This window comes from Phaethon lepturus, unplaced genomic scaffold (genome assembly GCF_000687285.1).
Source record: "Phaethon lepturus isolate BGI_N335 unplaced genomic scaffold, ASM68728v1 scaffold13243, whole genome shotgun sequence".
Classification (NCBI taxonomy): domain Eukaryota; kingdom Metazoa; phylum Chordata; class Aves; order Phaethontiformes; family Phaethontidae; genus Phaethon; species Phaethon lepturus.
The window spans coordinates 51328-70216 of NW_010529802.1; the positions used below are offsets into that span (position 1 = coordinate 51328).

At 37.8% G+C, this 18889-nt stretch overlaps 1 protein-coding gene across 1 annotated transcript in view; it reads right to left on the minus strand.

Moving 5' to 3' along the window:
• LOC104618457 (microtubule-associated serine/threonine-protein kinase 2-like) overlaps positions 1 to 18889 on the minus strand; it is a 103087-nt gene that overhangs the window by 46497 nt on the left and 37701 nt on the right. The window contains exons 4-7 of the mRNA XM_010284054.1: positions 13906 to 13981; positions 11405 to 11425; positions 8802 to 8880; positions 3075 to 3229 (exon numbers count right to left, since the gene is read on the minus strand). Coding sequence (XP_010282356.1) covers positions 3075 to 3229; positions 8802 to 8880; positions 11405 to 11425; positions 13906 to 13981 — 331 coding nt within the window. The remainder of the gene's footprint in view (positions 1 to 3074; positions 3230 to 8801; positions 8881 to 11404; positions 11426 to 13905; positions 13982 to 18889) is intronic.

Here is an 18889-nt window from a genome sequence, read left to right on the forward strand (position 1 = left end):
AGAAATATTCCTTCTAGTGAAGACACACTGTAAGCACCAAAACAGGTGGGTCACATGGAAATATGTTCTTTCATTTAGCATGTGAGTATTGGATCTATTGGAGATGGATGATAGAACACTCTCCTGGCTTTAGCAACCAGCTTTATAAGCACATCACACTTTTGGATTCCAGCGTCGGTCTCAGGCTACCTCCTTCCCCCTGCACAGGAAAGCAGCTGGGAAAGAACCAGTGCCATTTCTTTGGTGTAGAAATTCGGCGGATTTCAAATGAGGCATGATTAGTTAAGTGATGAGTATCTTCAAGTCACACTGGCAGAACACCTCAAGCAACAGAGGTTGCTTCCAACATGTCAGTGTACATCAGTCAGTGCTACCCTCCATGACTGTATGCTTTTTCATCCAGTTTGATCATTAAGACTGCTCTGTATGAACAGAAGAATTACAGCTAGATACAGGAAAATGGTACATTTCCAGTCAAAGAAGTAGATTTTTCCAAAAGGTACATCTAAGCAATACTCTCCTCTATCTAAGAGCATAGATAGAAGCATGATACTTCTAAAAAATCTTGGGTTACAGACCCTCAAAAACAACAGTCCCAGCATTTGACAGTGACATCTCAAAACACCAGTTCCTCTTTCATAGGAAAGAGATGTAAGGCTGCAGTCACAAAGGATGAAAAACGAATACATGTTAACAATCAGTCACAAATATCAGATCATCTTTTAAACTACAAAGCTGTGACCGCCAATTAAGGAAAACATCTGATGTATTTTGCTCATCTGCTTTTCATTAAAGCTGATCAAACAAGACCATTAAATGTTTATGAAAATACTACATTCTTAGGAAATGCCTGCTTAATTTTCAACACATTAACTGCTCAGATTTTATATTTTCATTGTTTAAATAAGTAAAAATATCCTCTCACCAAATGAGATAACTCTACCATATGCGCAAATAAATAAGCAAGCTGTGCAGTGAATAAGGTCTGGTCTTCTCATATTACAGTACTTGTTTGTTTACAAGGTCATGCTACCCTCTGTCAAAGAGGGCATTTACTCCTGCAAACATTGCTCCAGCTGGTTGGATTGACACATCAATTTTCCTTTGAGGTGCAAGGGCCAGCATGAATGCTTGGTAGTGGCAAGGGTACTTTAGAGTCACACAGCATCATGGTACTAGTAATAAGCAAAATGAAAAACAAATCAGGCACAGTAAGTTAAAAAAAAAAAGTTATTTCATTCTAAGCTTTGGAATACCAATAGGGCTGGCCATTATCACACTGAAAACCAGAGAGAGCTAGAGAAAGCGTTCAAGAGAGGAAGAAGATTAATCCCAGTTATATGACACATTGAATTAATCTAGTCTTGCCACAAGTTATAAACCTACTATATGATAACTCTGTTTTTAAATTGGCTCACAGAGGTAAAATTCTCAGCAAGCTGATAATCCTTATTAACAAGGAAAAAAAGAAAACCAGGCTCTTCGTTTTATTGTTTGCATCATTCTTCTATTAGTAAGAGTGCCTTATATTTCATTATGCCAGCAGTAATATGCCTGTGTTAGAAAGGACAATAATTACTTTAGTGATGTGTTGTCTACCTACAGTAGCTGTCTTATCTATAAAGAATTAGTATTACTACAGTTACACTACTCACCGATAGTCAATGCTAAGAGTGACAGCAACAGGACTGAAGAAGGTCTACTGTTCAAAGAGACTTAGTACAAATCATATAACTAGTCATTTACTACATGGCAATTTGCGCAGATCACAAGGCTAAGAGCACAGGCTAAGTGTGCTACTACCTATAGTACTGACCTGCTCCTGTAGATTACTGTGTAACTACACTTAGTAGATCCATATGCAATTACCATGCAGCCTGCACTGAAGTTTAGAACATACAAATAATTACAAATAATCATGAAAGGTCAGCTCTGCCATGACATGATACGCACCATGGATTTTTTTGTTACCTTGGCCTGTTTCACTTCCTTCTATTACAAACCCTAACCTAGGTCCTGAGCTGGGCACACTGTTTCACTACTTCCAGCTGGCAGAGCTTCTGAATCTCGTCCATTAATTTAAAGGTGATATCCACCTCTGACACCCTCAGATGAGAAGCATAAAGGAGACTTCACCTCCTTATCCCCTGCTTGTATATATCCTTTTTCTTTTGCAAGATGCTGCATCTAGAGGTATGCATCGCTAGACTTTCGTTCACTTGGTCCAGCACTAAATGCATAGCAAAACTTACGGCTTTTGCCGTGATACAAAACACTTGTGAAATTATTCCATGTAATTGTTAGAGACCTGCAAGAAAGATTGCCCAGAGAGTTTGTGGAATCTCCGTCCTTGGAGATATTCAAAAGCCATCTGGACATGGTCCCGGGTAATTTGCTCAAGCAGTGGTTTGGACAAGATGACCTCCAGAGGTTCTTTCCAACCTCAGTCATTCTGTAATTCTGTGAAAAGATGAAGTTCTAGTTGTTTCTATTTTTAAGTATGGAAAAATCAACCGGACTAAATAACTCCTATCTTTGAACAACCAGTTCTCTGAAGCAACAGTAAAAATTATTCAACTGCTAATGAACGAGAAATGTTTTCAGCACTATTACAAAATTGCTCTTGGCTGCAAATCCACTTAAGGTTTTTATTTCATATACTCTAGTTTTCATACCCCTTTAGAAGCACTGCTGGAAAAATTATTAACAGTGACTGTAACCACTTCCTTATATTAATGCAGCAAAATTCTGAGAAGAAACTTCAGTAAAGGAAATCTACATCCTATAGATTTAGTGCCAGATGCTTGCAGATCATGTTTTTGTAGAGTTATTGTGAAGATACTAAAGCACACTATGCTGACCATTTCGCAACCCAAAACCTCAGTGTCAAATGTAAAAAAAATAAAATATATCCTGTCTGATTAGGTGGAGGTGGGTTAAATGTTGATTAAAATAATTTCAAAAACATATAACAAAACAACTACAAATGACTATTCTTAAATCTGAAAGCACAAATAGAAATGCAATACATGTATGCAACACCTTAAAAATTCAACAAACCACCTGAAGCTCACCTGAGACTGCGAGATCGAGGCCTCAAAGCTGGAGAATGGCGCCCTTCCTCATCAGTGATGCTCTCAGTACTGAAATGCTTTGTCAGGAAATGAAGTTCATCTGCCGTGGGCTGAAAGGGCAGCTGGTGCAGCTTCTCCTGAGATGAGCATGATGACTGAGTACAGAAAAAAATACAGAAAAGAAATGCACTAAACGCATGCATAGGGGTCAGCTAATGAATGGAAGAGGAACGGATTCTGCCAGACACTGCACACTCCAGTGGAAAAGAAAGCTACTTATCAGACCAGGTGCCTCTTTTTGTTGTTCTCATTAGGCTAAGCCAACCCTTACGGTATAATGACAGAGCTAGTGAGATCAGGAAAACTTTGGGAGAAGACTAAGGAACCATTGTATCTGATTCTGGAACCATTACAGCTGATCATGCAGATAATTTACTATCAGGAGAGAGAAAGGAGGGTATGTGAGTACCAGTGCTACTCTGGAAAGGACAAGGAGGTTCCTGGAGTGGTGAGCAACTTTCTTTCCTTTTCCCTCATGCTCTCTTAGCTCAGGAGTTTCACTGGCATGCAGAATGCTATGGCGCTGTGTAGACGTGAGAGTTTTTACTGATTATTGGCTCTCATTGGAAATTGCTATTGTAAATGGTCAGGATTTTATTTCTCCCTTCCTTTACCGGTAAGGTTTCTTCTCTAACCAAGTAGGCAATAATAAAATGAAAGTAGCTGACTTTGCAGACTTGTAAGATTAACAGAGTTTCTTGTAATAGAGTTAAACAGCTCATTAATCTTTAAGTAAGTTGATGCATTTGTATGACACATGTCCTGTGATAATGATAGACATGAAACGGTTTTAATTCTGGAACCTCAAGAAACCTGAGATTAAAACAAATACTGTAGAAAGCGTTAATAACATCAAATGTTGGCTGTTCCAGGGAAAAAAGCTGTCAACTAATGACTGCATTTTTTTAATGTGTGATTTTTCAATGCCCCTTTCCATTTTACAAAAGAGAATATATTATGTAAGGACAAATTTAGAGTCCTCTTTAAAAGCAAAGGGGGTCAGGGGAAGTGCTGAATAACCAGAGCTGCACTGAATAACACCAGTGGGCCTTATTAAAAATATCATCCTAATCTAACTTCCAAGACTCCTTATTGATCTGATTAATTATGTACACTGTACCAGTGGAAAAACTTCTCCTTTTGCTACAATGACCCTCACTCAAACTGGAAAGCACTGCAACCTAGTACCAGAAGTATTGATAGGAGGGAATTGTACCTGATATAACATGTATGACCAAAGCTTTAACTCACCTAGCATGCTTTTCTAGACTTACTTGCTGTTGATGGTTTTTGGGAAAGCAAGCTAAGAAGTATGGCCAAGCAAGCTAAGAAGTATGGCCAAGCAATGAAAGCCAAATGCTGACAAGGCTTTTCACCAAGTCCTGCATGTTTGTAATGTTGATAGCAAAGAGAAAATACTCTGAAATAACCTAAAACAGGTACATCCAAATTTGTCAAGAAGGTAACAGCTACACTTGAACTGAATTAAAACTAAGCAGATTATTGCAGATCCTAGCATAGTCTTATCTAGAGAATTCTAGCCAAGACTGAGATGAATGTGAGAACTTGTAAACCTAAAGATCATATATTTTGATAAAAATATAATTGGTTCCAGATCCACTTCCTCTGCACTGCAGAGAGGTATTTACAGAAAAGAACACCCTTGAAAGGCTTAGGACATGCCTGAACTCCCCACACGTGGCTGGAACAGGAAGCCACTACCTCCAATGTTTTCCTTTAAACAGGTCTAGGTGCAGGCATCACGTTGGGAAGTCATCTCCAGCAGAGTGTCCACACAGTGATGATTATCCAGATGGTGTATCAGCTTACACTGGTCTAATTCACACTGAAGACAAGACATAGTCCCTTCACCCACAGCTATTCTGCTATGCACACTGCTTATGCCAAATACAGGAAAGATTCTCCCCTTGTAGTACAGACTTATGCAAGCCCTGTTTGACTTTCAGAGCTTTCTTTAATGTCTTTCTTGGTGTCTTACACAATACAAGGAGCAGGAAGAAGTACCTGCCTATGAAAAAACAGCAATGCTTTTCAAAGAAAAGGCATGTGTCAGTTGGCATCCCATTCATGTTGAATAACACCAATCCTGCAATACAGCAGGAAGCACTAAAGACACTATCTTACAAACCTGCATTAGCAGGTACTCAAGTTCTGGCATTACAAATACATGTCTTATTCAAAACAAAATCACACTAAAACTACCCCATTAAGGAAGGTTAGCACATAGTTACTAGTTCCCAGAGTTAGGAAAAAAAAAAAATCAAAACTGATATTCTAGAAAAAGCATTAAAAACTTTATGTCCCAACAGCAAAATCACTGGGGAAGCAGTGCTTTTCAACTCATGGGTGACTCAACAAAATCCTCCTTCCACTTTCTTTCCTTAGAAGCAACCAGATCACAAAGTTTGTAATTCCCGAGATTAATTAGAGGAAGCCCTAAAGATAAAGACCATGATGAAAAATAGACTTTCCTCTGCCAAGGGTTTCTCTAGCAGTCTTAAGGCATACAACCTTTCAATGAAAACGCATGAAAGCAAAGTGAAACACTTCTGAAGCATTGATTTTTAAGCAATCACTTCACTGTATTCAATATTTGCAGCAGACTAATATAAACATCCCCCTGATGTCTTAATTACAGATGCAGAATTAGCCAACTCTTCTCCAGTAAAAAAATCCAAACTAATACTATAGTAGCTTATATATTAACTCTGCATCTAGAAAATTAATAGCAGATTAGATATTTAAAAATAGTTGTATATTGGCCCATTTGATTGACTGTTCTATATGGATCTAACTTGAAAGAAGGTCTTCTCCAGCTTTTTCAGTGTTGGTCTGATGAGATGTATCTGGTCTTCATGATTTGTATGAAAAGGATAAATTTGCATTTTTTAAAAGTGTCATCCCTCATTTGGAAGCAAAAAGTAAATCAGAACCTACAGGTTTCCACTGACCTTAGAATAAGTAAATGTCTTAGTTTGTTCAGTTGGTTGGTTGGTAGAGCAGCTGATCTATGACCACAGAGATGCACGTGAGCTCTAACTGCCATACAGAAGCTCAGGCCAGCAGAACACAGAATTGACACTCTTTTTCTTGATATTTCGTTTCCTACTGATACGTACACCAGAAAGAAGGTCTACTGGCTTCCTTCTATCTTGCTTCAAAAAGGAATGTAATCTAGAGGACTGATGACACCAAATGGAAGCTCAAATGTTAAATTTCCATCTACAGCATTAATTCATTGTGCCCTTTCGACAAGCTCCTTGATTACTCCTTACTTCAGTTTTAAAGTCTACACAGGAATAATACTGCTTATCAACTTCAGAGGCGTTATTCAGATCAATTCAAATTAATTATAATCTACAAAATACTATGATAACAGCATAGTCAAGACAAGTAGTAAGTAGGATTGGCTTAGAAATTTAATACTAAGTTTAATAGCTCCAAGAATTGCATCACTACTTACTAAACAGCCCATTTAAATGTCTGTCTGAGATCATAACACTGAACCAGCAGAAGGACAACAGATGAGACAGCCATTTAAAAAAAAATAGTCTTGGAATTACAGGTTTAATCTAATTATTTCCTGCAGGAAGGTGAATTCAGAACTACATACACCTATCACTTCATGTTTCTCATTATACCACCTTGTTTTCTGTTGCTTACAACCTTGTAATACTTACACAGCTTGAACGGATGCTTTCTATGTGACATGTCTCTACCAGATTTACTGGGTTTTTTTCCAGAAAAATCACAATCAAAATGATCTAGCTATTTCTGGGAACATGACAAGAGACAAATACGCTTTCTTTCACACGTCAGAAAACTTAAAACATTCTAAAACTAGTTTTAATGTCCCTATTTCAAAGCAAGGACTGATCCTCCAACAGGTTTTGTTGTTGTTGTTGTTGTTTGTACTCTCTCTGTGGGCATCTACCCAAAGGCTGGTCAAACTATAAACTCTTGAAAAAACAGTGAACACACCTGCAGGTAAGAAGGTCTTATACTCTGCAGGCAGTTTGGTCTCCAAAGGTGTCATCTTCACAGGCATGTTGGAAGTTCTCACAGTGACGACCAAGGATCAAACTATTTGGATGTCACCCATACAGAAAGTAACTGTACTTGGTCCATGCTCTCATAGCTTGCACCCAGAAGCGGACTTAGCCATGGCTTAGGCCCGTAAAGGTTTAACCTCAGACTATACAGGCAAAAGCAAAGCTCCTTTTTAACAGCTGCTCTCAGGTGCTTGAATATATAATATTGCTTGGCAGTGAAACCAGGGGCATCTTTTTCATGTTGATAATGAAATCTTCTCCCACATTTTTCTGTGCTCCTGCTGATATATCTGTACGCACACACAGAGACCTCTGTCACAGGAGACTGAAATCAAGTCACCTGCCTTCTAAGGAGACAAAAAACACCCCCCAAAAAAAACAAAACAAAAAACCCCAACTATCTTGAAGGACAAAACCCAACAAATTGTGGAAATTGTGCAAACCAAAGTCTGCGTGAATGTGTCTGAACATATGAAGCTATAGAAATTAGATGAATGTTGCAAAATCAAATTTTAATCATACCAACTTATACTAAAAGGAAACTTTTGACCCCAATTTATTCTCTTGTTATACAGACTGAATTTAACACTCACCTCCTAAGTAACTGTGAAGATAAATTTGTGTTTGAGAGGCACTAGAAAGTTTATGGATGAACTTAATAGAACAGCTTGCAAGGAAAACAATAGCCCCGCATTCAGCATAAAATTCACGTAATGTGGAGTATTGAGTCTTAACTGATGCAAGTATTACAATTATTACGAACATACGCTAAATAGTACATATAAAACAAAGTGATCAGTAGAAGTATTATGGAAAGAGGCAGTGATATGCGACCACACAGCTGAAGACACTCACCATAACACACATACAAAAGCGTGTTACATGAAGTCTCTACAGACAGCCTTAACATTTCTGATTTTTCTATGCTTGGCTTTTCAAGGTTGTTATGGGGATAACTACAACATCTACTTTGCATAAACTAAAGAGTAAGATTCATTGTATGAAGTATCTGAGAGTTATAAGGGTTGACACGGTGCTGCTACCTTACTGGCGTTAAGGACATACTAAGCTTTTGAAAGTACAGAACTCAAACTCAGCCAGTCTTTCTAATGACATGTGTAAGAACTGAAAAGCTTCATTAGGAGGCTCAAATTATTGGAGTTGAGTAACAGGTGTGGATTATCAGTTTTTCTTTCTGCTAGCCTGTAAGCAGAGGTTTCCTACTAAGAACCTGAAAGCAGACAAGAATTTCATTTCCCAGTTATAAAAAAGCTGAGAGCTGAGTAGTAATCATGCAGTCTCTCTTAGAGTCCTGCCACTTCTGACACATTGTGCCTCTCCACTGATCAGTCGAGCCAAGTTCTGCACTGGGATTTCACCAATGCTAAAGGCAAAGTGCAAGATGATAGGAGCTGGGAAATGGAGGAAAAAGCAGCAGAACCAATAATTAAAATAATTTTTAAAATAATTAGTATATTAAATAACGTTAGCAAAACAATGAAGAAAGATCAGATATTTTAGTAAACACTCAGAAGTTGATTTGTTAGGGTGTGTTTGTACAAACTGAATTGCTTGAAAAAGTCATTCCACTTACTGAAACTGTTGAACTGGGAGTGTTTGTTCCATATCCAGATGAAGGAAGTGAGGCCAAGGACCAGCGGCGTCCATCCGTTCTGGGGAAAAGAAGCAAGGGAGATTACTGTCAGGGACATATTTGGGCTAATACTTGAGGGAAATAAGCATTTTCTTCCCTCAAATCTCTTAACTTCACATTTTTTACTGAAGTCTTAAGTTATTCAGATAAATCAGGTATCCTATTTACAATAACCTTTGTGAAAAAGCAGCTAGGGTAAGTTTTAAAAGCAAAACTAAGTGACCTTGGAAAAGATAAAGTGGGATTCCTGCATTAAGTAGATGCTTTGTAAATATTACCAGTTGTGCAAAAATTGGAGTTTCTAAAACAAATGAAATCTGCTTATTTCAACCTTCTCTGAAAAAGATAGCCATGCCTAAGATTACTACTGATGCGGTTCCTTGTCTTCCAAATAAAGTTTCAAATTGAGGAAAAAAAAATCATATTAGATCAAGAATCAATCGAAAACAGACTTGTTTGTTTGCCTAGTCAGAAGGCATTCTGCCCAGCACATCACCTGACACAGCTCGTGAATTAAATCCACTACAGTAGATCTGAACAGAGCCAGGAGGTCCACTCAAAATCCAGAGGAGATAAAAATCACAGGAATTCCACCTATGGTCTCTTTCTCCTCCAGTCAATCTAATATTAGTAATTGTTTCCCTATCATAGCCAAAGAAACATCACCTTCAGGGGGAAATAGCCAAAACATCCTGAAGATACTGCAGAAAAGGTCTTGCTTTACCAACATCAAAAATGAGGAATTATACAACTGCTTTGAGAAGAATCAGTATTGCCCTCCTTGAAACACTCTTCTCCCCCCAAAACCCACCTCAGTGAGGATGGAAACCAAACTACATTCAGCTCAGTCTCAGCGCTTTCTCTGCCTTTGATTTCATTTCAGTCTCGCATGCATTTTGTGTCTATAATGTGTCTTGTTGCATGTTGAGATGGATGTTAAAGAAGTCTCTTCCTCACATCAGTCTCCACTTGTTTGTTTGATTACAGAAGATTACCAGTAACCGGCCATAAAGTGAAGCTGAATTGGAACAGTTCACTGTTCTAACTTACTCTGGAAGGATTTGGAGCTTTTTGAGTACATATACATTAATGCAAGTGCATTATAAAATAGGATGTTTGGTACAGGTCTGAAACAGTGCTTAGTGCTTATAAAAAACTCTACTGTTACCATCTTCACAGTAATATTTCTCATCTCACTATCCACACCCATGAAGCCTCTCATTCAGAAAAACGTTCACTGCACACCCAGACATAAATGCCTGTTTGTATTTTTTCCAGATCTAGTTCTTTTTATTTTCAGGCACTGATACACACCGCTCCTCTGCCATCTGTCTTAGAACAAGAGGGAAGTAAAACCACTGTTCTACATCACTGAAAGAATATTATGTCAAGAGAGTTTTTTAAGACAACTCATGCTTCATGCTTTAAAAAAAAAGAAAAAAGCTGTAATGCAGATTTCTATCGCATGCATATGTTAAACCCCATTTAGCCACAGGTGATGTTTTCTTTGGCAAGACGATTACATGTAAAAGAACAATCTCAAAAAATACCAAGATAAATTAAATTCCTTTCTTAACCCTGAAAAACAACACATGTCAGCATTACAAAGTCACTGCATGATGTGGTCAGTAACTGAACACCAAACTTCAGTGATCCTCATTCAGTTTCTTGCAACATACAGGGGTACTGGGGAAATATTTAGGTCAATGCTTCAACCTCAGTTTGGACCCTCAGTCCCAAAGCAAGACAGTATGTTCCTGACTTCTCAAACAGTAGACAGGAATGCACAGATCACTCATTTTTTTCAAATGGAAAGCTTAATCCCTTTTTTACTGAGTTGCCTAAATTGTGTATTGAAATTACTTCAGAATTTTCATTTTGACAAAGTTAACCAAAAAAGTTTTTCTCAGTTAGAAAATTACAGGACACCTCTTCATGCTTGGACCATTTTCTGCTGATGCAATCTAGGCAAGCAATGTGCTAAGCACCCAGGACAGTGCACATCAGCTCTATTCTAGCAGAAAGAAGTGGGATGAGTAGAAATCCAATTTAAAAGAAAATTCCTCCTTCATTTATGCAAAACATTTCAAAGTTACTTCAGCGTTTTGTTAATAAACATAATTTTAGAGAAATCTTATGCAATACAGCTTCAGGAAAAGATACTTGGAAAGAAATGTTTAGGTCTTATTCTATTTATTATAGACCTTTTGTTAGCACAATAAAAACATGCAAACAAAACATTTTGCCTTTAAAATGACATTTTAATTAGTTAATTAAGGCGGTCTTTTTATGGCAGCTAAATGCTATTCAGTGAACAGTGGCTCAATTTCAAAACAAGAAAGTGCTAGAAGAACAACACAGAGCACTACCGATTTATCATTTTAAGCCAAAATGCAAAGATTTCCTGTTTTGATTACCGAAGAATAGAAGCTGAATGCCTAAATGGGGTTATTACAGCATGAACTCGTTAGGGACACAGGCTCAGCTGCACAGAAGCATAGTTCATACACATACACAAACAACAGCAACACAATAGACATTACCTGTCTGCTCTGTGTCCGTGGCTGTATGGAAGAAATTGTACAATGATAATGAGAGAGTGAGAAGTAAAAGATGTATATGTGATTTCTGGAAAAAAAAAACCCTCACCTTCTGTTACTGGTATTCCACGATCACTTTTAGTGAATATGGACAGAATTAATCATACGTTTCCTTATTCAAACAGGAGGATTGCTGAACACACTAACTTTGTGGCTACACCACCATCATTGAAAGGGTGTCTAGCAAGGGATTCATGATTCATCACTAGTCAAACTAAGGACAATCTGGCAGTATATTGTAGTGAAACTGGCTTTACAATAAAATGAGTTTTCTAAATCTGTTTCCTACTCTGTCCCAAGAACCAACTCATCACAGGGCTATAATGAAAGAATGGAAATCACAAATGATGTCCAAACAGGATAACAAACGAAGAAATTATACCAAACATAAAAGGAAGAAAATCAGCAACAAATCATATCTGTGATAGTAACAGGAGGAAATCAGGTAAGAACCATCTCTTAAGACCCACGCAACACCTATCAAAAGGGTCCACTGAAATAACCGTTTGCCTGGAGTAACAGAGCACCACACTTGCAATTACTTAATACCATCACATAGAAGTTGTTCTATGTTATTACCACTATGTGATAATCTAATAAATACATACTGGTATTGCTGGCATGGATATTCAGGGTGTAATTCAAGTAGAAAATAGAAACAAGTTTCTAAAACAAGCTGTGCTTAACTGTTCTTTTCAATGACAGAAAAAGTATAGAAAGCAACATGCATACTGTAAAGTGAACCACAGTATTCAACAGGACAGACTTAACCTTTATTCACTTGTTTCTTTAAAAATTAGATTTAAAAAGTGGAAAAGTATGAAAGGACATGCTTCAGAGTTTTATTATTAAAACATTTATTTGATGCTTGAAATTTTAGAAAGCAATGATACTGAAACACTAAGTTGAAATATGATGCTGAAAAATTGTGTTAAGTTTTGATAACGGTTTCAGCTGCAACCTTCCTCTTGTGTTCCAGGGTCCAGAACTCCAGATACTGTGAAAACTGGTAAAAATTCAGTTGACCTCAACAGAACTTATTGAATACACCCAGATCAGGCTCAGATACCTGTTTAAAAATAAAGGTGGATGCTCTGAGTCCATTTGAATTGTTTTACCAGCAGGTAATTTTTCCCTCTGAGACAACAAGAAAATACATATCCAGTCTGTCACATTTCACATGCTATTATAAAGTTTTGTCTTATGTAAGACCTGAAGACCAAAGTCTGCTTGAAACAGTATTCAAGGACACCACGTCTTCTAGTGAATCACCTCAATGGAGAAATGCTCCAGGATTTACCTGCCATTCAGGTAAAGGGTGTACCTTGTTTCATCAAATCCTAGCCCTTTATTCTTCTTTGAAGTTTTGAGAACTATCTTTTTTCTAACTAGTCCCCAAGCTAAATCTGTCGTTCTCAGAAATCTTACTTCCTCTCAGGATGATCACACGTTTCCTGATCTCAAATCATATTAACACTGGCAGGTTTTTTTCAGCCAAGGCAGAGTTTAGCAAATCCAAAATATCTTCCCCGCGCTTGAATCTAATAAACCCGCTACTATGCCCAAACCCTGCTTGGGATGCCTCTTTTTTTTCCTGTTCTTTATTTCTCCACAAAATGTAACTCTCTGTATCATTATCCATTTCTGCCTACCTGGTAGGATACGACATTCAATACACCATTTGTCTGCTTCTCCCCGCTCTCTTTATTCTTTCTACCCTATTCCTTACACTAAATTCATCACTATAGTATCAGATTTCTTTCCACCAGTTTGATATACAGCCTGACCACCATTTGTCTAGCATCCCCTGCAAGACAGATGATAGCTTCACTTTCAGGCCTCTCAATGCTGCTCTTCTTCTAGAAGTTCCTGTAGACTTGCAATTTCAATTATCAGCTATTTTCCTCATTAGAGCATTAATGTACTCTTGACGCCAATGCCCAAGACACTAGAGAAAAGTAAAAAGTTGCTACCAGTCAGAAGGCAGTGAATGAATGCACACACAGATGTGCATGCCTAATTTTAGGTACATTTACATTTTTATGCAAACATAGCAAAGAAGATCATCTCAGTTATTCAGTAAGAAGAACATCTAGGACTACAACTAATATGCAATTATCCTAATAATAACTGGTTTTAATGTCATTATGACTACATTATTTGTTATATCACATGCCCTATCTGTCATCCTTCTGGGAGAAAACTGCCTCGTCCCTAGACAGCATTGACTACTTAATTTACTTTATCTTCTTCTAGGTCTGTAAAGCATCTAATACTTTCTGGGTGCTGCCAAGATCTAAACAAAAAAGAATAAAATAGAATAACACTGGAAACATCAGAGAAAACAAAACACCATCAAAAAACTTCTAACCCATAGGTAATTTCTAAATAAAAGTATCTAGAGTATTTGCTTGCAAGCCCAAAGAGAATAGATCCTGCCTTACCTTCGGGCAGGAACAAAGGAAAAATGAGCAGGTGCATTTGGAGAGAAGTTCCTGGGACTGTCCAAAGGGCTGCTACCTGTTTGAGAAAGTAAAAAAAAAACAAAAAAAAACAACAACAAAAAAAAAACACCACACACAAAAAAAAAAAACAAACCACACAACAACACCCAAAAACATTTCATTCATATTTGTAACAAATGGAGTAAGTTTTCACTGTGCAGAAAGACTTTCAACTGCAAGTTGTAGTGACAAATAATTGAAAATATGGAGCTTTGAGTCTTTGATCATTTTGGCACTAGTTTGTTAAAGAAATGTTCTGATACTGATGCATCAGTATTTTCCCTCCTATTAAAATAATGTAGGGTGTACATTTTCTTTCTTTCTTTCAGGTAAGTAGTCTATCACACATACACAACATAGTCTCTCAGTATTTTGCAATAATGTCTATACAGAAGCTTTTCCTAACGGTTCTCAATGAAAAACCTGAGTTAGAATTGACACTGATTACAGTTTCAGGAATAATAGATAGTAAGAAAGTATTTCTTCACAATGTACCTCAAGGCTGAATGCAAACTTCACTGAGGAAAAAAGAAGACGTACCAAAGGAACTGCACATGATAATAAATATATTATTATTATAAATATACACGTATAAAATGATCAGGCTATAGTGTATCAGCATTCACCCTAACTACTATAGTTCTGAAATAATACTTCTACCATGAAAAGGAAGGAAAAAATAACAATTTTCACTTGGCACAAGAATACTTTCTCTGGGCTTTGTCATATGATGTGTAAGCATATGGTTGGTAAGTGGTATATTGCAATGTATTTTATTTCAAAATAAAAAGCAAACATTTCATAGAAAGTCCTTCTGAAAGCCAGAATCATTTACAGACTAACTGCAGAAACCTTTGAAAGTTATAGATGAAATTAGAAGCTTCATGCCAGTGAGTGCGCTGTCAGGCATATTCTTAAGTGGTTTGCTCTTTGGATCTTTAATACAAGCACAAAAGAGAAACTTTACATAATAAACATGCCAACAGCAATTTCTCTGTGCACAGACAATAAAATAACATTAAAATAAGAGCAGGAAAACTAAATAGATACTGGACAGGTAATGCACTGCAAGGTCCGTAACTGTGGTCATCAGAAATGTTTTCAAATTTAGATCCCATATAAAATGGATTTATTCTAAATCATGTTGATAAGTCAAACATCGATGATGAGTCATCTGCAAAGGACTTGCCTCTGTTTCGGGAGAAGTACTAGGTGCGCAGCTCACCCCATAAGCCAGCACTGTTTGTGATGTTATGGTCCTATCCAGCAACTGTGCTGAAGCTTATAATTAAGTTGCATTAATTTCGACACAAGCTATTCATAGACCTTAACTGTTACGCTGAGCAGAAGTGGAATAAGCACTGTGCTCAAAGCTAACAGTCACTCACAATTAGGCTATACAAAATGGTTCACAGAAAACTGCAGTAGCATCTCTCCACAACTTCTGAGCAAGGTGTGTGCACACCTGGCAAGGACACCCGGGCAGGTAGGGAGGAGGAGAGGGAGAACAAGCTGATGCCCTCTAGGGTATGAGGATGGCCACAGTGCAGCACAGACCAGCAAACTCCATCTGGTCTACAAGTCTACTAGGGGAAAAATAGCAGCTGGTTGAGATTAAAACAGCCCCAGGCTGATCTAAAGTGTTGAGGGGTGATGAAAGAACTGGAGAGGTAAGTGAATTCCAGACCACTTCACAACCTGCTTCACCAGGAGCAAACTAAATTAAAAACAAAGGGCTTGAGCAACAGGTTTGTTTTCCTTTGGTTTGGTTTTCTTTTGTACTGTTAGTTAAGAACTAACAATGAGTTCACACCGTAATGTAACACAATGCAACTCTTCACACAAAACTGAATACCATTTAATCCATTCCCGGTTTATGCCAAGTGGGAAGGGGAGAGTGATCAGAAATCAACAACTAGATGATTTTTGGTGCTTCATTTATGAAGCTTGCACGTGTTAGAATCCTTATGGTCACAGTGGAAAAACAGAGACATTATACTGCTTTTGAATTAAGAGACGACTGGCTTCACAGTCTAGGTGGCACTGCAAGCTCACAAGAAAGACGCAAGAGGGCTACGATAGCCACAAAGTGAACAACTCAGCGGTGCACCAACACACGTCCTGGTAGCAGCACACAGTTAGGGTTAGGGTCACCATTTACTTGCTAGCAGAAAGTTGAAGGAGCATTTTAGTTCAGGAGAAAATGCAGCAGGAGTGAGGCCTTTCCATGGTTACACAGGTCTTCTAACAGAGCAAGGAAGGCTGCCAGTTTGGGTGGGAATCTTGACCTTTCCTTCCCATTTTTCAAGCTTTACTGCTGATGAACCCTACTGTGTCAAGTCGATCTTTTTGAACAAAAAGCCCATTGCCCAATGCTGTTATAAACAAGCAATGAACTGTCATTGCCTTTTTATATCTTCATCAATCTTTTGTAAACTTTCCAGATTATGATCAAAATAGGATTTCAGAATAACTAAGCAAATTGGGTAATGACAGTTTTTAAATTTTGAAATTAAGTATGTGGGTGTTCGAACTCTTCTGAGGCTGCACAATCTGGTAGGGAAATACTACTAATTTTTAAGCAACTACTTTTTCAGATTTATATGGCATATTTCCTTCCAGACACTGGAATTTTAATTAGATCCCATGTGAGTTGCTTCTAGTTTTAAAATGAAAAGCAATTAGTTTTTCTATTCAATTCAAGTCTGGGTGAAGCTTTTAAAACAACAACAGGGAGAAGGGGAATTACTACTTTCCCTAAAATTTCCCAGTACTGCTGCATCTGTTATAGTTGAAGGAATTTTAATAAGAGAAGCCTTAGTGCAATGGTCTCATTCACCAAAGCTGATCGAAACTGTATTTATTGTGTTAGCAAAGGTAAATTCCCCTGTTGCTCAAGGGTTATAGTTGGCTACTACTGAACCTGAAACAACTCTTTCTCAAGGGAGGCTGTTACACAGAATGATTACCCATTAGGTAAATCAACAAAGTTACATGAACATTAATAATTCAGGCATGAACCTTTACATTTTCTGGACACAGGAAGAAGGATGCAGCCAAAGCATTTGTACATCCGCTACCCCCAAAATACAGAAACGGACCTTACAGGCAATAGATAGGTGAAAGTCTCAGCTATCACCTACAGAGATGACATTCGTTAGACAGGTAATGAGTCAGACAGGTAATGAGTCCAAGAATTCACACTACAGCCATTCTGTAAAACCTGCTTCTGAGATTTGTAAAAATAAACAAACTAAAACAAAGGACAAAGTTGTTGTGGACTTCTGTGTAAGATTTTTTTTTCTGAAAATTAGCACAAGCAGCTAAAGATCTTACTGTGTGCTACAGAATTAGCTGCCTTCCAGCACACACAAATCTTAATGTGACCAAAAAAGTTTAAGCACCCTATGTCCCACCTGTCTCAAATGTAATGAATGTCATGGCCCTCTCACACCATCTGAGGATCACACACGAAATGCAGATGAGCTGCAGCTTTGATAACCAGGGCAGGATCTAGAGTTGTATGTGACATACTCTGGCCACTCTAAAAATAGTAAATAAATAGAGGCCTTAGTAACTGCCATTCTTCTGCCAGAAGGTGGAACTGAACTTGCAGTGAAAGAGCAGAATAATGTCATTCAGTACCACAGCACTGCCCACAAGCAGCTCCCTCCACCTACCATTACAGATGGGACAAAAGCCTCAGCAGTGGCAAGTGTCTCCACTGGCAGCCAGCGAGCAACCTGGCTACCATAAAGTTGTGGAAAATAAACCAAGGTCCCAGCTCATTTTGGAAAATGTTACTTCATACAATCTGAAAACTGAATTAGCACACTTCAAATCCATTAAGCATTCTTGAATCACAAGTGATTTCATGGCAGAGTTAAAATTGTTTGGATGTACTTCCACCTTAAATGTTGAGCTCTCTTAAGTATTACTTTTCCTCTAAATTTTCTAAGCTATGAAATTGCCTTGCATCCTATCTGGATGATGTTTCAGATAGTAAGTGTATCTGCCTGGATCAGTGTTTATTAGGAGGCAGGTTTGCCTGATGGACAGTCAACAGTGCAATATCACACCCACTGACTTCTACATTATATACAGAAGAATAACTCCTGAGGCTAGCGACATACAGGACTCTGTTTTAGAGTCGTTTCTGAACAGAAACATTTCAGAAAGCCTCCCTGATTTCTCTGCATGCCTGCTGTTCCTTTGATTCATAAGAGAGGTTCAGAACGGGCATTAAGAGCATGTTCAAGATAAAAGAGGCCAGGGAGAGGCTCCAGCATTTCTCAGTGACTTATCGGTGTGTGTGCCTGAACAAACAGATTGATAGATTCTGTTCAAATACTAAACAAATATCACAGCCTGTTCTCAAATTCACATCTCATATATGATATTTCTTAAGAAAATATTTGTGACTCTACTCTAAATTTCATCTACCTGTGTCTCTTGAATAATTTTTCCCAGGAAAGACTCCTAAATATAGTACTGGTAGAGAACTGAAATTACAAGTAATTTATCTTCCTATGCTCTACTGGCTATTCTTGGAGGTCACAAAGGATATCCTTTTAATTAATAGTTTGAAATCCCTTATGCAGCATCAGAACAAAAAATGGAGATATTTGACAATTAATGCTGAAGAAAGATGGCATGCCACTGATTTATTACTCTAGTTTCTAGAAGACAGCCACATACTTCTAATAAAAGATAAGCTTGTAAAGCCTGAGACAGCATCAAAACCACTAAGAGCAATGTTTCATTTTTTATATAGACAGAGGAGAAAAGCAAATAAAAAGAAAATATAAATGCTTCTATTGTGACAGTTTCTGCATTTGTTTTCTGAGCAATGATCATGTCAACAACTTGTTGCAATCTGCCAATCAAGGACACTTCTTCCATATTCTGAGGAGCATCTTTCCCT